The sequence below is a fragment of the Phocoena sinus genome, chromosome 7, assembly GCF_008692025.1.
Source record: "Phocoena sinus isolate mPhoSin1 chromosome 7, mPhoSin1.pri, whole genome shotgun sequence".
Lineage (NCBI taxonomy): Eukaryota > Metazoa > Chordata > Mammalia > Artiodactyla > Phocoenidae > Phocoena > Phocoena sinus.
In genome coordinates, this window is record NC_045769.1 from 8,739,444 (window position 1) to 8,753,997 (window position 14,554).

The 14,554-nt window shown below is 61.1% G+C and overlaps 1 protein-coding gene across 5 annotated transcripts; it reads right to left on the bottom strand.

Moving 5' to 3' along the window:
* Positions 1-563: 563 nt before the first annotated feature.
* Positions 564-14,269, bottom strand: ITM2C (integral membrane protein 2C). Of its 5 annotated transcripts, none has more exons than XM_032638079.1 (6): positions 13,941-14,269; positions 6,154-6,294; positions 4,038-4,226; positions 3,241-3,351; positions 2,528-2,678; positions 564-1,790 (listed from the first exon to the last, which is right to left on the bottom strand). In XM_032638079.1, exons 1-6 carry the CDS (start codon positions 14,070-14,072, stop codon positions 1,699-1,701), a joined length of 816 nt encoding a protein of 271 aa, XP_032493970.1. In that variant the 5' UTR covers positions 14,073-14,269; the 3' UTR covers positions 564-1,698. The 5 variants fall into 5 exon arrangements, with proteins under 5 accessions (XP_032493970.1, XP_032493969.1, XP_032493968.1 ...); XM_032638078.1 differs by having other exon boundaries at positions 564-896; positions 2,524-2,678; positions 13,941-14,174; XM_032638077.1 differs by having other exon boundaries at positions 3,241-3,408; positions 13,941-14,174.
* Positions 14,270-14,554: the final 285 nt, after the last annotated feature.

Sequence of the window (14,554 nt, forward strand, 5' to 3'; positions counted from 1 at the left end):
GCGACACCGTCCTTGTGCTTAAGGACAAGCAATAATGATGTCATCTTCCGTGTAGAACTAAACCGGTGGTTTAGAAGCACTTAAAAGCAGCCAGACCTTGGGCAAGTTGCATGACCTGTGGTCCCGTTCCTCCTCCCTTGCCTGTAAAATGGGAAATCTACCTGGCGGGGAGTGACAGAACGAAGGGGACACCTACATTCCTTGGCTGAACCTCGGAGCAGGCCCACCTCTTCAGGTGCCAGATGCCAAGCCCTGTGAGTGAGCTTCTCCTTCCTGCCGCTCCCACCACGCCCACCTGCCCCCCCCGCCCCCCGCCCCCAGGGACACCTGCCCAGCCTACGGGTTGGAGGGCACCCGTCACCAAGCCGACACCCCGCCCCGCGCCCCCCACCCGCCTTTCCCAAGCCAAGCCGACACCCCGCCCCGCGCCCCCCACCCGCCTTTCCCAAGCCAAGCCGACACCCTGCCCCGCGCCCCCACCCGCCTTTCCCAAGCCAAGCCGACACCCCGCCCCGCGCCCCCCATCCGCCTTTCCCAAGCCGGAATCACAAGTCAAAGATGTGTATTGTTCGACAGACACTTCTGAAAAGAGATCTAATTGAGAAAATATACAAGGCATTTAAGAGTCTCATCTCCAGCGAGCACCGAAGTCTGACTGGAGGCGTCGGAGCCCTCCTCTTCAGGGCTCAGGGCTGAGGTTAGCACATCGAATCATCAGTAAAAACATGCAAAAGTGAGAAGGAAACGGAAAATAACGCTGTGTTCCCCCAAAGCAGAGGGGGACGGAATTTCAGAACAAGGAGACAGGGTGTACAAGTACCAGGTGGCTCTCCCTCCCCTCCCCCGGTTTTCCTCTCAAACGCCCCCGAGCAGGAGAAGGCAGGGAGCCCCGCCCACTCGGCAGGACCCACAGTGCATCCCTGCTCCGTGCTCAGCCCGCGGGGCTGCCCGTGGACAGGAAGACATCTCCCCACTTCTGCCCTATTCCTTCTCTGGCTGTGGCTGCGGGGGACCCCGCTTGTGCTCCTGGGGGGCCAGGGCCTGCAGCCCTGGCTCCTTCCTTCTTTGGTTCCACCCGGAGATTGTGCTTGACGGATTCATCCCACCCCCCAAACTCCAGGCTCCCACTGGTGGGCTGAAGGCACTGACAGGAGTCCTGGGAAGATCCCCAGGACAGCCACCTTCCCCTGTGCTCTGGGCGGGTCCACCCCTGGGTACATTCCCCCCAGCCTCAGCTCAGGCCCGGGACAGGGGTGGAAGTGTGCTGTGCACGGAAAAAAGCCTCTCAGACCTTTCTCAGCTGTGCAGACGTTCCTGAACCCCACTCCACACCCCCGCTCCCAGCCCGCCCCTCGCCAGAGCCCCAGCATGCTTGGCCGTGCCCTCCAGTCCTCCCCCTTGGGCTGCCAGTGCAGCTGTGGGCCAGGCCCCCGGGGACCTGACCTCAAGATGGTGGTCACAGAAACCATCTTGGGGCGCCCCCTCCATCCCCCAGACTCAGGAGGTCAGCAGAGGGTGAGGCCTTGAGAGGTCACAGCTCTGGTACAGGGAGGCGGGCAGGGCTGGAGAGAAACGGGAAGACACGTCACATCTATGGAAAGGCGTCCAAAGTACAAGCTAAGCAAGGGGAAGTGCCAGAGTGGCCAGAAGAGAAAATGGAAGAGGGAAGGGGCGGGGCCTGGAGGGAGGGGCGGGGCTTCACGCCACCCCGCAGATGAGCGTCTCTACCACGAAGGTGTTCTCGAAGTGGCGGATGGCGTTGCAGTTCTTGGCCCCTCGCTTGTTGATCCCTGAGAGAGAACAGAGAAATCCCAGTGAGGCCTGTGTCCTGGCCTAGAACTGTCTGGGCCACAAAGGCCACCAGCCTCAGAGCCTGAGCAGGGCCTCAGGACCCGGGCCGGGGAGGAGGAGGCCCAGGAAATGAAACCCAGATTCACCCGGAGACAGCGTGGTACAGCGGCATGAGCTCAAAAGCTGGAGTCAGACCTCCCAGCTCTGCCACCTTCTTGCTGTGAGACCTCAGAGGTGCTTCTTAACCTCTCTGTGCCTCCATTTCCTCATCTTTAAAAGGGGCAGCAAGAATAATGATGACAAGGATGAGGATGATGGTAACTTACACTCTCTTAGGAGGACATAAAGAGTGTAAAGTAGAGGGCTTCCCTGGTGGCGCAGTGGTTGAGAGTCCGCCTGACGATGCTAGGGGACGCGGGTTCGTGCCCCGGTCCGGGAAGATTCCATATGCCGCGGAGCGGCTAGGTCCGTGAGCCATGGCCGCTGAGCCTGCGCGTCCGGAGCCTGTGCTCCGCAACGGGAGAGGCCACAACAGTGAGAGGCCCGCGTACCGCAAAAAAAAAAAAGAGTGTGAAGCAGTGCCTGGCACATAGTACGTGCTCATTAGCTGTTATTACTGCTGCTACAATCTGAGATCTGACAGCTGGTCTCCAGCTACGCGGCCAGGCACTGCCAGAGGGTGGCCATGGTTTGGAGCTCAGGGCAGGGGCCAAAGTGGGTGGAGTCTGCCACTCACGCCTCCGGGTGGCCCTGCGCCGCAGCCGGTAGGTGTCCTTCCCGCTGCACAGGTGGTAGATGAAGGAGCCCAGGGCCTCCTTGTCACTGACATGCTCCGTGACCACCATCTCCTCCTGGATGATGTACGTCTGTGGGAGGTAGGTACCCCTCTGCAAAGGGAGTGGCCACAGCACTGGGTCAGTACCAGGGCTCGCCGCTCTCGGTCCCCGACTGCCCATTGCGCTCGCCTCCCTCCTTCTGCTAGCTTGAGCCGAGCCCCCCCAGCGCCTGCAGTGCCCATCCAACACGCCCACCCCCTCATCCACAGGCTGCATGGCTCGCCTTTCTGACGTGCCCAGGCACTTCCTGCACCCGCACTGCCATGAGTCACGTGTGTGCGAGTCTGGTCTCCCACCCTAGGGGGAGCACTCCTCGGGGGCAGGGCCCCCATCACCTCCCTGCACTGCTGACACGGGGTGACGTGGCGCATGGCCATGAACACTAAGGAAGCTGGTCTTGGGGTTCTTCCCAAGTGAGGGAGGCAGAAGTGGGAGGCTGGTGGGGGGCAGAAAGGAGAGGTGTTGACTCTGAATGTGGTAGAAGGGAGCTGGAGGTGGGGGGACCAACCTGGGGTGCTGGGTCCAGCTGACAGCAACGCCCAGGCCCCCCATCCTTCCCTTGTCTCATGGAGGGAGGACAAGGGAGAGAAGACGCTGCCAGGGCCCTGCTCACCTTCACATTCATAAGGAGCTCCCAGAAGTTGCGAGGGGGCAGCACGATGGTGGTGTTGAGTTCAATGACGTAGCACTTGTCCAGGGAGATGTCGTGATAGGCAGTGAGACCCTGAACAGGAAGAGGCGGCCACGTCATCTCCGCAGGTGAGGGACTGGCCCCGGCGGGCTGTATGAGGCACGAACCCCACCGCACCCATGATGCACCCAGATTCCTCAGCACCGGGGCGGGGACCCCTTCTCCCGCTCCTCTCCCAGCCTATGCTGGTAGAAGGTTCCACTCACTAGATGAAAACACTATTAAATGCTTCGGTTGTGACAAGGATTCTTCTTGGGGGTATACAGCCGAGGTTCGAATTTCAGGGCAACGTCCCCCCGTGCATCTCACCAAAGCTAGGAGGTCCCGCCACCCCTATGGACAGCCTGGACCCTCAGCGAGAGATGCCCCTCCCAACCCCATGTGCTGCATCTCGATAAGATGTCAACACGGAAACAGCTCAGTAAAAAGGAACACTGGCCTCGCCTGTTCCAGCCAGCGTCCGCAGCTGGCAGGTGGCCAAGGAGAAAATCAACCGTGACTAGTTCACATTCAGTGATAACCGCATGACGTATATGATAAAAGCGGTCTCTTTAAATCCCTGATTGACCTAAACCGTAGATATCTACTCCATGGTTTATATTACACGGTATGTACTCCAAGTCTGTACAAGGGGCGTGGGCGTCCTCCTTTCACACCTGTTCCTCCTCGTGGCGCCCCCATCGCCGCCCCCCCCACCCCGGGTCCCTGGCCGGCCTCACCCGCTGGAAGTCGTGGATGATGTCTGCAGGGTCACCACCCCCAAACTGGGGCACCGGCACGTTGATGCGCTCGTAGTTCTCCTCGAGGTAGATCTTTACGTCCTCCTCCAGCTCCATGCGGGTGCGGACCTGCGAGGTCAGGGAGTCCTCGTAGAGGACGCCGCAGTGGAAGAAGTTGTCTCGGGCCAGCTGAGCAAGGAGGGGGGCGGGGGGAGAGAGGGAGGGAGAGAGTCTGGTCACACAGCGCCCGCCGTGAGACCACTGCTGCCTGCCCAACCACTCCCGGCTCCGAAGGCCTGGGGAGGCAGGGAGGATGGGTCTGTGACACCCATTTCACAGATGGAGAAACTAAGAAACATGGGGAGCCAGGGAGGGTGAGCCGGGTCTGCCAGTTCCTAGGAGGATGACCTCTTTGGGCCTCAGTTTCCCCATCTGTAAAACAAGGTGACCCCTCAGGCCCCTCTGGCCTCCGAGTCCATGAGTCTATGGCTGTGAAATGGGGCAGACCAGCGGGGGGACAGACACCTGAGAAAGAGCCTGGGGTCGGAGGGGTGTCCTCAGGGGCAAACAGGGGGACTCTGGGTTGGACAGGCTGGGCCCTGCAGGGTGCCACCCTCCGCCACCACCAGGGGGTGCTCGCCCGCCCTTCTTGCCCCCTTTGCGAGGCCCTGCAGACCTTGGAGGGAGGAGGTAGGAGCTGAGAGGCAGCCCTGTTATCAGATTCTGGTGGCACCGTGTCCAACCTCAAGCAAGGACCCACCACCTTCCCTGGATCCTGTGCTTCCTGAGAAACCTACACAAACATGGTGTCCCCTATATGAGGGACACGCCTAATCACTCCATCAGTAAGGGAAGGGAGGCAGCCTGGCGTGACCGAGGCTACGTGACTGACTGGTGGACCGCGGGCCCCTCCTACTTATCCAGGGCCTCCTCCAGGTCCGGCCCACGATGGGCAGACACCCCTTTGTCTGTTTTAGTGTAAGCTGTCCCGGGAGGATGAATCATCACACAGGAATCATACTGTCCCAGGTTGTAGACCCAGAGGCTGCTCTGAGGTTCCCCTACTCCCTGGGAATTGGGGTGGGGTGAGGAACCCCAAGAGGGCATGAGGGGGGGCTGGGATCAGAGGGGAGGTCCAGGGCAGGGCCACAGCCGCAACAGGAAAAGGCCCCAGAAAGTGACAACCAGGAACAGGTGGGGAAGCAGGCCGTGGACGGAGGGGAGCTGAGGTGTCAAGGGTAAGGTCACATGGACTGCAAACTCTTTGGTCATTTCCACCGTAGAAAAACTGGATGACAACAAAGTCAAAGTCCAATGCTTGAGGGTGGGAAGAGGTCACTTGGGTCATAAATGACTGGCAATTCCCAACCTTTCTGTCACCGAGATTCCCCATTCATTATGCTTATCGTTATCCTATTAAGCAACCTTTCATTTAACTACCTTCAGTTCTGAGAGCTTCGTGGCCCTGCCTCCCTCCCCAGGCCTGGGCTGATCGCAAGGTTGCTGTGACCACGACCAGTTCTTTGGCCCAGCTTCGTACCCAGATTGGTTGTGTGAGCAGATAACCAGGGTGTGATCATAGGTGGAGGTGACCCTCCACCCTTCACGGTTTATAGCCCAAATGTCCACGCGTGGAATGTAAGCCCTTAGAGCAAGATCCATGGGCACAGGGGCTGGGCTCTGAAGGGATCGCAGAGTTCCAATGTCTGCTGCACCTGAGTTTCTGGTGCTAATGCCCTGGGGTGACGCTGTGGGAAGGGGCTGCGGGCCTCACAGCCCAGATTCCAATCCCGGCTCCCCCATCACCGACTGTGCTCCTGGGAGAGCTCCCTGTCAGCCTCAGATGCAACCAAAGAGATAGGTAAGGACACTCCTCCGGAGCCCATGGCAGTCAGAGGACGGGGACCCGGTCCTGTCTCCCGGACCAAGACCAGAGAGGAGAAGGAGGCAGGTCTTCTGGGCTTGCCCGGGCACCCCTCCCACCTAGGGGGCGTGTCCAGGGCTTCCTGCTGTCTCCGCCTCTCCGCCCCCGTTCACAGGGCCTGATCCTGCCGGCCCACACCCACGGCAAACCCTCGCCCTGCCCTGCCCTCCGCCTCCCTCCGCCCCACCTCACCTGAGCGAGGAAGAAGTATCTGTAGATGTAGACAGAGGCGAACACCAGGCCCATGAACAGCACGACCACGCCCATTGACAGGTAGCACAAGCCGCCCACAGAGCTCCCCTTCTTGTGGCGGTGGTAGGCGGGCCGCTCTTCCTGTGGACAGCAGTGCAGGGTCAGCCCCGTGGTGGCCCCGCACCCCTGGGAATCCCTGCCACCCCTTTCCGGAAGTGAGACCTCACTCTGCTGGCTGGGAAGGAGCCTTGGAGCAAAGGGAGGGGAGGACGACGCTCAGGACACACAGAGCATCGTCTCTGGAAGGAAGGGAAAGCGTTACCAGGACCCCCCAGCTGTTCCCATCTAAAGAGAAACGGAGCCCCACCTTGGACCCACGGGGACTAAGCAAGCGTGTTTTGAATCACCCACGCCATTAGTCCCCTTCATTATACCAGTTGTGACCACAGTAGATTCTTTCAAATGTAGAGAGGGGGGAAGCACAGATATGGCCTTGGTGACTGAGCCAGGCCTAGGCACCTGTAGGAACTGGAGTGACTGGAAGGGCCGGGAGCCGCTGCCCTGGGCAGTGGGGACCAAGGAAGGCTTCGAAGGTAGGAAGCGACAAGATCCACCTGAAAGCTGGAGTGCCCAGAGGGACCGGGATGGGGACAGTGGGGGTGGGGAGCCTGCTGGGCTCTTCCAAGGAAGCTGCGGCAGGAAACAGTCACTGACCAGTGGGGACAGGGCTCTGGGAGGCCCGCAGGGTCTGGGCGTGGGAGCTCGCGCCCTCCGGCCACCCCGGGCAGAGGCCAGCCTGCCGGGGCGGCGATGGCATCACACGGGCGCTGGTGTTGAGCAGGCTGTCAGAAACAGGCCCACAGGGTGCAGTCTGGAGGCTTCCGCAAGCCTGGGCTGGGAGGGGAACGTGGTTACCGGCAGGCAGGCCAGGGCAGGAGGTTCCTGGAAAAACCCTCTCTAGGGAGCCAGGCTCAGGTGTGGGACAGTAGCTGCAGGACTGCCAAGAAGCAGCAAGCCAAGCAGACCCAACTCCAGTCCACACACTTCTGGGCCAGTGGCCGGAGGTGTGTGTAAAGCTCAGCAGCCCTGCGTTCCCTGGAGCGCTGGACTGAGAGTCTCGTGACTCGGGCTCTTCCCAGCTGTGTGAGCTCGGCCATCGCTCGTCTTTGTGCCCTTCCTCGCTGGCACCCCTGCCCTAACCCGGGCCTCCTTCATCCTGGAGATGTTGCAAAAGCCCCAGGCCTGGCTCTGCCTCTGGGATCCATCGTTCAATCTCTCCTCCACGGTGTCCAGATGCAGCCGGGTGAGGGTAGAGGCCAGTGCCCCTGCCAACCTCAAGGAGCTGTGGCAGAGGTGGGGGGGCAGGAGGGGAGCCTGGGCCTTCTCACTGCGGCCCCGCCGCTAACCGTCTGCTTAGCGCTCTGTGCCCGCTTCCACTCCCCTCGTCCTGCTTAGCGGGAGGTCGGCAGTGGGGACGTGATGCAGGTCCAAGTTACCCAAGACAGGCCTTTATTCTCAGGGCACACAGGAGGCCCAGACTGGTAGGGGTGGGGGACCTGGGCCTCAGGGAGCAGAGGGGCATCCCATCAGAGTGGGTGATGCCTCCCTGCTTGGAGCTCTCCCCTCTCCCCACACCCTTTCCTCAGGAAAAGGGTAGAAAATGCCTGAAAGACACACCCCCCCCATCACGAGGCACATGTATCACCAGGCCAGTGGCCCCCAGCCTCCAGCACCATGGGATGGAGACACAGGATGGAGAGGTGACCCGGTCCATCCCATACCCCCTCACAGGCTGGGCCATCTGCAGGCCTGGGGCCTCTCCCCACCCTGGCCCTGCTGCAGAGGTGCTGCGATCAAAACCAGAGAAGCACCTGGTGAGACCACCCCCCTGACTGGCATCTCCTCGGCATGCTGGGGCTCCCTGGGGGCAATAACCAAGGTCACTAGCACACTTGGGTGGCCACTGCTCACAGGGCCTCCAGGGACAGCTGCCAGTGGGAGGGGGTGGGGGACTGCAAGCGTTTTGACTTTCCAACGGGCTCCCAGGATCAGCCCAGGATGGGGCGACCCGATGACCAAGCTCTGCCAGTGTCTCGCAGGAACAAGCCGCCCAGGGGCTCCAGCCATCCTCAGTGGGTCCTAAGGAAAGGTGGGTGACGCAGAAGAAAGGCCAGGCGCCACACCCACTGGGAATCCCGCCCTGGAGGCACAACATTTGTATTTAGCGAGACCAGTGGGGACGCAGGGACCCAGAGGCCCCCAGCAGGGGCTGCGATCCATGCGTGGGGAACATCCCAGCCTCCTGACCCTCCAACCCTCTGCAGGTCCTCCGGTGAAATGTGAACAGACTCTTCCTGACAGGGTTTTGTTGGGATTAAAGGAGACAGAGACCCTGAAAGCCCTTTGTAAAGGATAAAGTGGTAGATAAAAATAGCAGATCTTTATCAGCTAAAGCTCTCCTTCTTTTTTTTTAGGGCCACCACAAGCCAGCTGTCGAGGCTGCACAGTGGCCATGCTTTGCTCCTGCAAACCAGAGGAGCAAAAGCAAGCTTATGAGAACCGCTTTTAAAAAAAACCAGAAAACAAAAAGAAGTCAATGGGCTACAAAGCAAGAGCCCGAGGGCCGGCTCCCGGCTGGGTCAGGTGTTTCTATGTGCCTGGGGGAGGGGCCAGGCAGGGGGGCCAGGCTGCCCCAGGTGGGGAGGAGGTCAGGGAGGACGGAGAGTGGGGAGCGGCTCCAGAGGAAAATGAGGCAAGTGGCTGAGGACAGTCTCCAGCCAGGACCCCTGGATCTCACCCTGTGTCCTCACACGGCTCTGTGGGTGTCCCTGTGAAGGCTGGGGGTCCTCCCCTTTCCCAGAGCTGTGGACAATGGCTTCCTATCCTGCTCCTACAGACCCCTCTAGGGCACACCCTTGGCTCACGCCCTGCACCCCTCCCTACCTGACTGACACACCTCGGTGGTCTGGCATGCATGCGGAGGCCAAACCCCCAGAAGCATCATGGCTGAGCAGGAGGGATGGAAGGGAAAGCAGGCCCTGAGGCTGCTGGTGTCCCGGCTTCGAGACAGAGGCACTGGGACTGGGACATAAAGCCCCAGGTGGGTGGGAAGCCCCTGAATCCTGCCCTCGCTGGCAGGGCTTGAAAGGTCAGCCCCGAGCTGCAGCCCTCAGAGGCCTCTGGGGAGCCTGTAAACAGCCTGGGCTGGAACCTGGGGCCTCACCCCTTAGGATCTGGGCTGCGCAGCTCACCCAGAATGACAGGAATGACGGCCGAGGGGCCTGCTTCCCGAAGCCCCCAGCTGCTTCACCTGTCATGCTGGAGCCCCGGGAGAAGGCTCCCCCGCCACATGGAGCAGTTACCCACAGCCAGGCATCTGGGGGCTTCCAGAAAGTAGAAAAATACTGCTTCCATGGCAACTGGGCTTCCTGAGCCACAGGCCCGCCGTGCACTCGTGTAGGCCACGTGGGCCACATGTCCGGGGACCCGAAAGGGGCCCAGGCCTAGGCCTGCCTGTTTCACGGAGCCTGCAGTGGAGCTTCTTAAATGATTAGGCAAAGCCAGGGCCAGAAGAGCCAGGGGGAACCCAGACAACTTAAGCATTAACTCAGAAGACCCGCAGGGCTCATGGACAGAGCTCCCCAGCTACCTTCCCTCGGTAAGGATGTCGAAATGAACCGCAAGCAGAGTAACTACAGTTGCAGGCTGCTCGGAGGCGGCTAGCAGGGAGCCAGAAATGCAGCCACAGCAGGCCCGGGCAGACGGCTGGGGGCGGGTCTCGCCTCACCTCTCCAGCACCAGTCCCCCCTCCTCAGCATCATTCTTTCCCAGGCTGCAGACCACAAAGGCAAGGGCACCAGTGAGAGAGAAAGAGAGAGACGGACAGACAGAAGCCTAGCCGGGGTCGGGGGACTGGGCCTCTGCCCACGGAGCACGCAGAGCTGTGCTCAGACATACAGACGTCAGCTGGGTAAATGCTGGTAAGGCATCGTGAACTCGCCATCAGGGAAACCCATTCCTGCCCTGTGACCCACCGGTGCCCACGGTGCAAGCCGTGTGAGGAGGAAGGGCATGGACCTGGAGGACACTCTCGACAGCCCTCTGCACTGCTCTGCTTGGCTGGGCCAGGCAGATTCCCTCTTCTGTTCTGTACCTGACAGTCAAGGTGAGACCCCAGAGAACAAAGGCTGGGGGGGACGAGAAGCAGAGCTGCGGCTGGAAGGGCTCTCCTGGGGGAGACACATTTCAGAGACACTGCAGGGGCTGCGCTTCCCTGCTCTTACCATAAACATTTTTTTTTATGGTAAGAGAAACTCATCCTCTGTGGCAATCTGCTGACAGCCTTGAAACATGCAAGGATGGGCCGCGGGGAGAACAGAGTAGAGAAGGAAATGAGAGAGAAAGAAGAAAAGCCACTGTGGCACAAGTCCAAACGCCACAGCCCCTCAGGGAAGGCCCAGGGCAGGCGGGCAAAGGGCAGGACTGCCCATTCACCAAGGTCCTCTTGGCCCAGGCCGCAGGGCTGGCGGGGATGGGGCACGGGGGCAGGAGGACGCCAAGCTCTGCGATCCACCCTCCTGGCCGGCAGGGGACCCTCCCCCAACCGCTCCAGGAGACTCAGCTCCCTCCTGCCCAGGACCTGAGGCCAGGACGGGGAAAGTGAAATCTGATCCCCAGGTATGTGGGCCGGGGGAGGGGTTGACACAGGGGCCATTAATCAAAAGCAAAAGCCAAGGAGAAAATTCCAGCGCTGAGATGACTGTACTGAACACGGTTCTCTCCCCTTGCAGGCCTCCAGCCCGGACGGTTCGAGTCTCTACATGCCCACACCTGGCTGTGTGTGTGTGTGTGTGTGTGTGTGTCTGCGCTCGCGTGCGCACACATGGGGGAGCAAAGACACAGGCAGATCGTAGGGAGAGGGGAACTGGGCTGAGAGGCCCAGGGCAGGCCAGTGGGCCTCCAAAGGGGAAGAATCCAGCCAGAGCGTACTAAGAGGGGGTGCTCCCCGTCCAGCCCACCTTCCAGGCTGGCTTGCTGCCAGCTGCCCACCAGCGCAGGCCCCTCATCATCTGGGAGGCAAGCACCACATGGGGGGGGGTGGGCAGCTGGAGGCGCAGCTGGACCCTCACACCCATCCCTTCCTGGCCCACCGAGGCACTTCCTTCCAGCGGCACATGTGAGGACAAAATCCTCCTTGTTTCAGTTTTTACTCAGAAGCAGGGGGAGGCCCAACGTGAGAGTGTTCCTGCCGCCCTACCCTGGCCACTGGGGCCTGCACACAGGTTGAAATTTTATTAGGACAGCTAGAGGGTGGCTCACTGGTGAAAGGCACTCGTGAACTCATCTGTTCATCGAGTGGTCCTTCCAGGGCTTTAAATCTTATTTTCGAGTCCAGTTCAGTAACCAAAGAGGGTTCCAGGGTCACCCCGAGCCGAAACAGACCTTCCGATAAGCTTTCCTCCGGCAGGCCCGTCAGCGCGGGACAAACCCAAATGTCCTGTGTTGATGAAGCAGCTCCTGGGGCCTCCCAGTCCGCTTGCCCCAGGCTGATGCGGTCCTGGGCTACTGAGCTTACTGGGCGAGGTAGGAGGCAAGAATGGGGGGGCTTGCTCTACGTTGGGCACTGGATGTGGGGGAAACGTACCCACTGGCCAGGCGAGGCCACAAGAGGCTCACAGAAGTGCACTCTTCCCAAGGCTCCGATTCCATGAGACAACTGGTAGAGCCAACATGCGACACCCCAAAGCCTCCCCTGATCCCCTGAGGGCCCCTCAGATCCCCTGAAGCAGACCTGTCCTAGAGGGGCTGGGATTTTCATCTTCCTCCAGGGGCCCCATCGCTCCCCCTTGCCAATTAAGACAGCCAGGAGACCCTACCCAACTAAGGAGGTCTGGGGGCGAGGCACACCCAGCAGGCTCGAAGCCACTGAAAACAGCACAGGGAAAACGTTGATATTTCCATTTCACGCTGGATGAGGGGGAAGAGAGGACGCTTGACTCCGGAGCCAGAAGCTGGATGTCAGTTACCGCCAAGGTGATGCTGGCATCTGCCATCCCGCCTGACACCCATCAGCAGGCTGCTGCCGGGGGACGTGCCACTCCCGTGAAATTTGGCAGACCTTCTGATGGGTTTGAAATCCATCCTTCCACTGTCTGGCTGGTCCTCCCTCCTGCCCAAATCCTTTTGGAGGCAGGGTCCAGTTTTCCAGGCCTCAGCTGGGTGCCCGGCCCTGGGAGTAGCAGCTGGGAGAAGACAGGAGTGGGCGTGCTGCCTTGGGCCCCCAGCCCTGCACCCTCCAGGGGCTAAGCGGAAGGGAGGAAGGAGGTTTAAAGGGTCCCCTGCAAACTGTTAAAGGTGCAGGCCATGCCTTCAAATATGAAGTGTCCCCCCCGCCCCATCTAAGCATTAGAAGAAGATGGAGCTGCTCTGGTGGCGGCTGCAGAGCACCCCACCCCCTGGAAACCCAGCCCCGGGGGTCACTGATGCTGCAGCGACCACACCAGGGCAGGGGAGCGTGCCAAGGCTCTTCCTGGAATTCCGCACTCAGGTATCTTTGCTCTGGCTATAACACCCACCTCTGAGGACCCTCTCCTGTGTCCTCTCTTCCAGGGCACAGGTCATCCTGAAGCACCCACCCTCCCATACCCAACCCCCCAAGCAAGGTTTAGTTTGAGCCATCAACTTGGGGAGGGCCTTGGCGCTGAAGAAGACTTCCCATGGTGGGGGGGGACGGGAGCTTGGTGCGCCCCAAGAACGCCAGGAGCGACGGCCGCGTGGAAGCAGCGTAGACACCTCTGCCGAGACACTATAGAGCCAGGCTGGACCAGCTCTCTCTCCCTCCCCTCCTTGCCCGCCACGCGTCCTGCCCCCTCTGGGCCCTCCGCCGGTCGGACTCCACGCAGCTCAGTTCTCCACGGCGGAAATGCCTCCTCTCCCCCAGGCCGGAGGGAAGGCCGCTGGAGGGGGCGGGGTGCACCGAGGCCCGCCTCCACAAAGCGCAGCCTGGGTGCTAGAGGGCACCAGGGCACCGCGGAGTGGAGGGGGTAGCCCAGTGCGCGAGGGAGCCGGGAGAGGAAGGAAGAGGGCAGGAAGGCCCAGGCGGCAGGGGGGGCGGTGGGATCAGGGCACCCAGCCTCGTAACCCCGAATCTCGAACCCCGGACGTGCGGCCAGGCGGATTCTGGTTTATCTCCATTTCATGTATTATCACTTTCTGGTCCACCAATTCAGGTGCAGACCAACAGCACATCCCTTGCCCCCAGCAGTCCCCCGTTTGGGACGCAATCAATAGTCCCGCCCCCTTCGTTGGCACCAGACCCCTCTCCCCATTCCCCACCAATCACAACCCACCGCCCTACTTTGGGGAAACAATGTCCAACCCTCCTCCCATCCCCCACCTGGGGACTCGACCCGCGGCCCCTCCTCCATGATTGGAACCAGACCTACATACCCCCACCGACATTCCTCGAACCTCTCCGGACCAGCTCCCTCCCCTATTCTGGGGCCAGGCGCCTAGGGCTCGGTCCACTTTTGGAAGAGACCTTGAGCCCTTCCTCACCTGGAACCATCGACTCGGAGCCCCTCCCATTCTTCAGACTTAGCTTTCGGCTGCCGCAGAGGGCCAGGACCCAAGGCCCCTCCCCACTCTGGGACGGATGACCCATTCCGGAATCCCACCCCTGCTCCGCTCGAGACTCCGGGGTCCCGATGCGCCTCGGGTAGTCGCCGGGGCCGGCAAGGCGCGCTTCGACCCCCCGTCCCCTGCCTGAGACCCCCGGTCCCTCTCACCCGAGCCGGCGTCAGCAGGATCTCAGCGGCTGGGGCGGGCGCCGGGGCCGAGGCCGAGGCCGAGGCCGAAGCCTTGTCGGCCTTGTCGCCCTTGATACCGGCCACCGCGGGCTGGAAGCTGATCTTCACCATGGCTGCGCCGGGCCGCGCGTCCTCCCTGCAGCCTCCGGCCGTGCAGCCTCTATCTGTACCACAGCCGCTCGGTTCTCCGCAGGCACCGGAAGTTTGAATCGCGTTGGGTCCTTTTCTCTAACCCCACCCCCAGCCCGCCCCGCCCCCGCCCCCCCAAAGGAGGGCCTTGGCGCCCTGCGCGCCTGCGCCCCCTTCCCGCCAGCTGGGCTCGCAGTGACCGCTGCCGGGCGCGCTGCTCCGACCTGGGGAAGTCTAAGGTTCCCTTAACCACTCACTCACTCACTCCAATCGCATCCATCCATCCATCCATCCAATCAGGCATGGTCTCAGTCCCCATCGCTGCTTTATCCCTTCCAGCTGCCTCTCCAAGACCAGCATCTCCAGAACATACAGTCTTTGTTAAAACCGTGTTTGCCAGGCAAATGCATCTTCTAGACAAGCTCCCCGTGCCCTCTATCCCACTTCATACCCTCCTCTTTGGA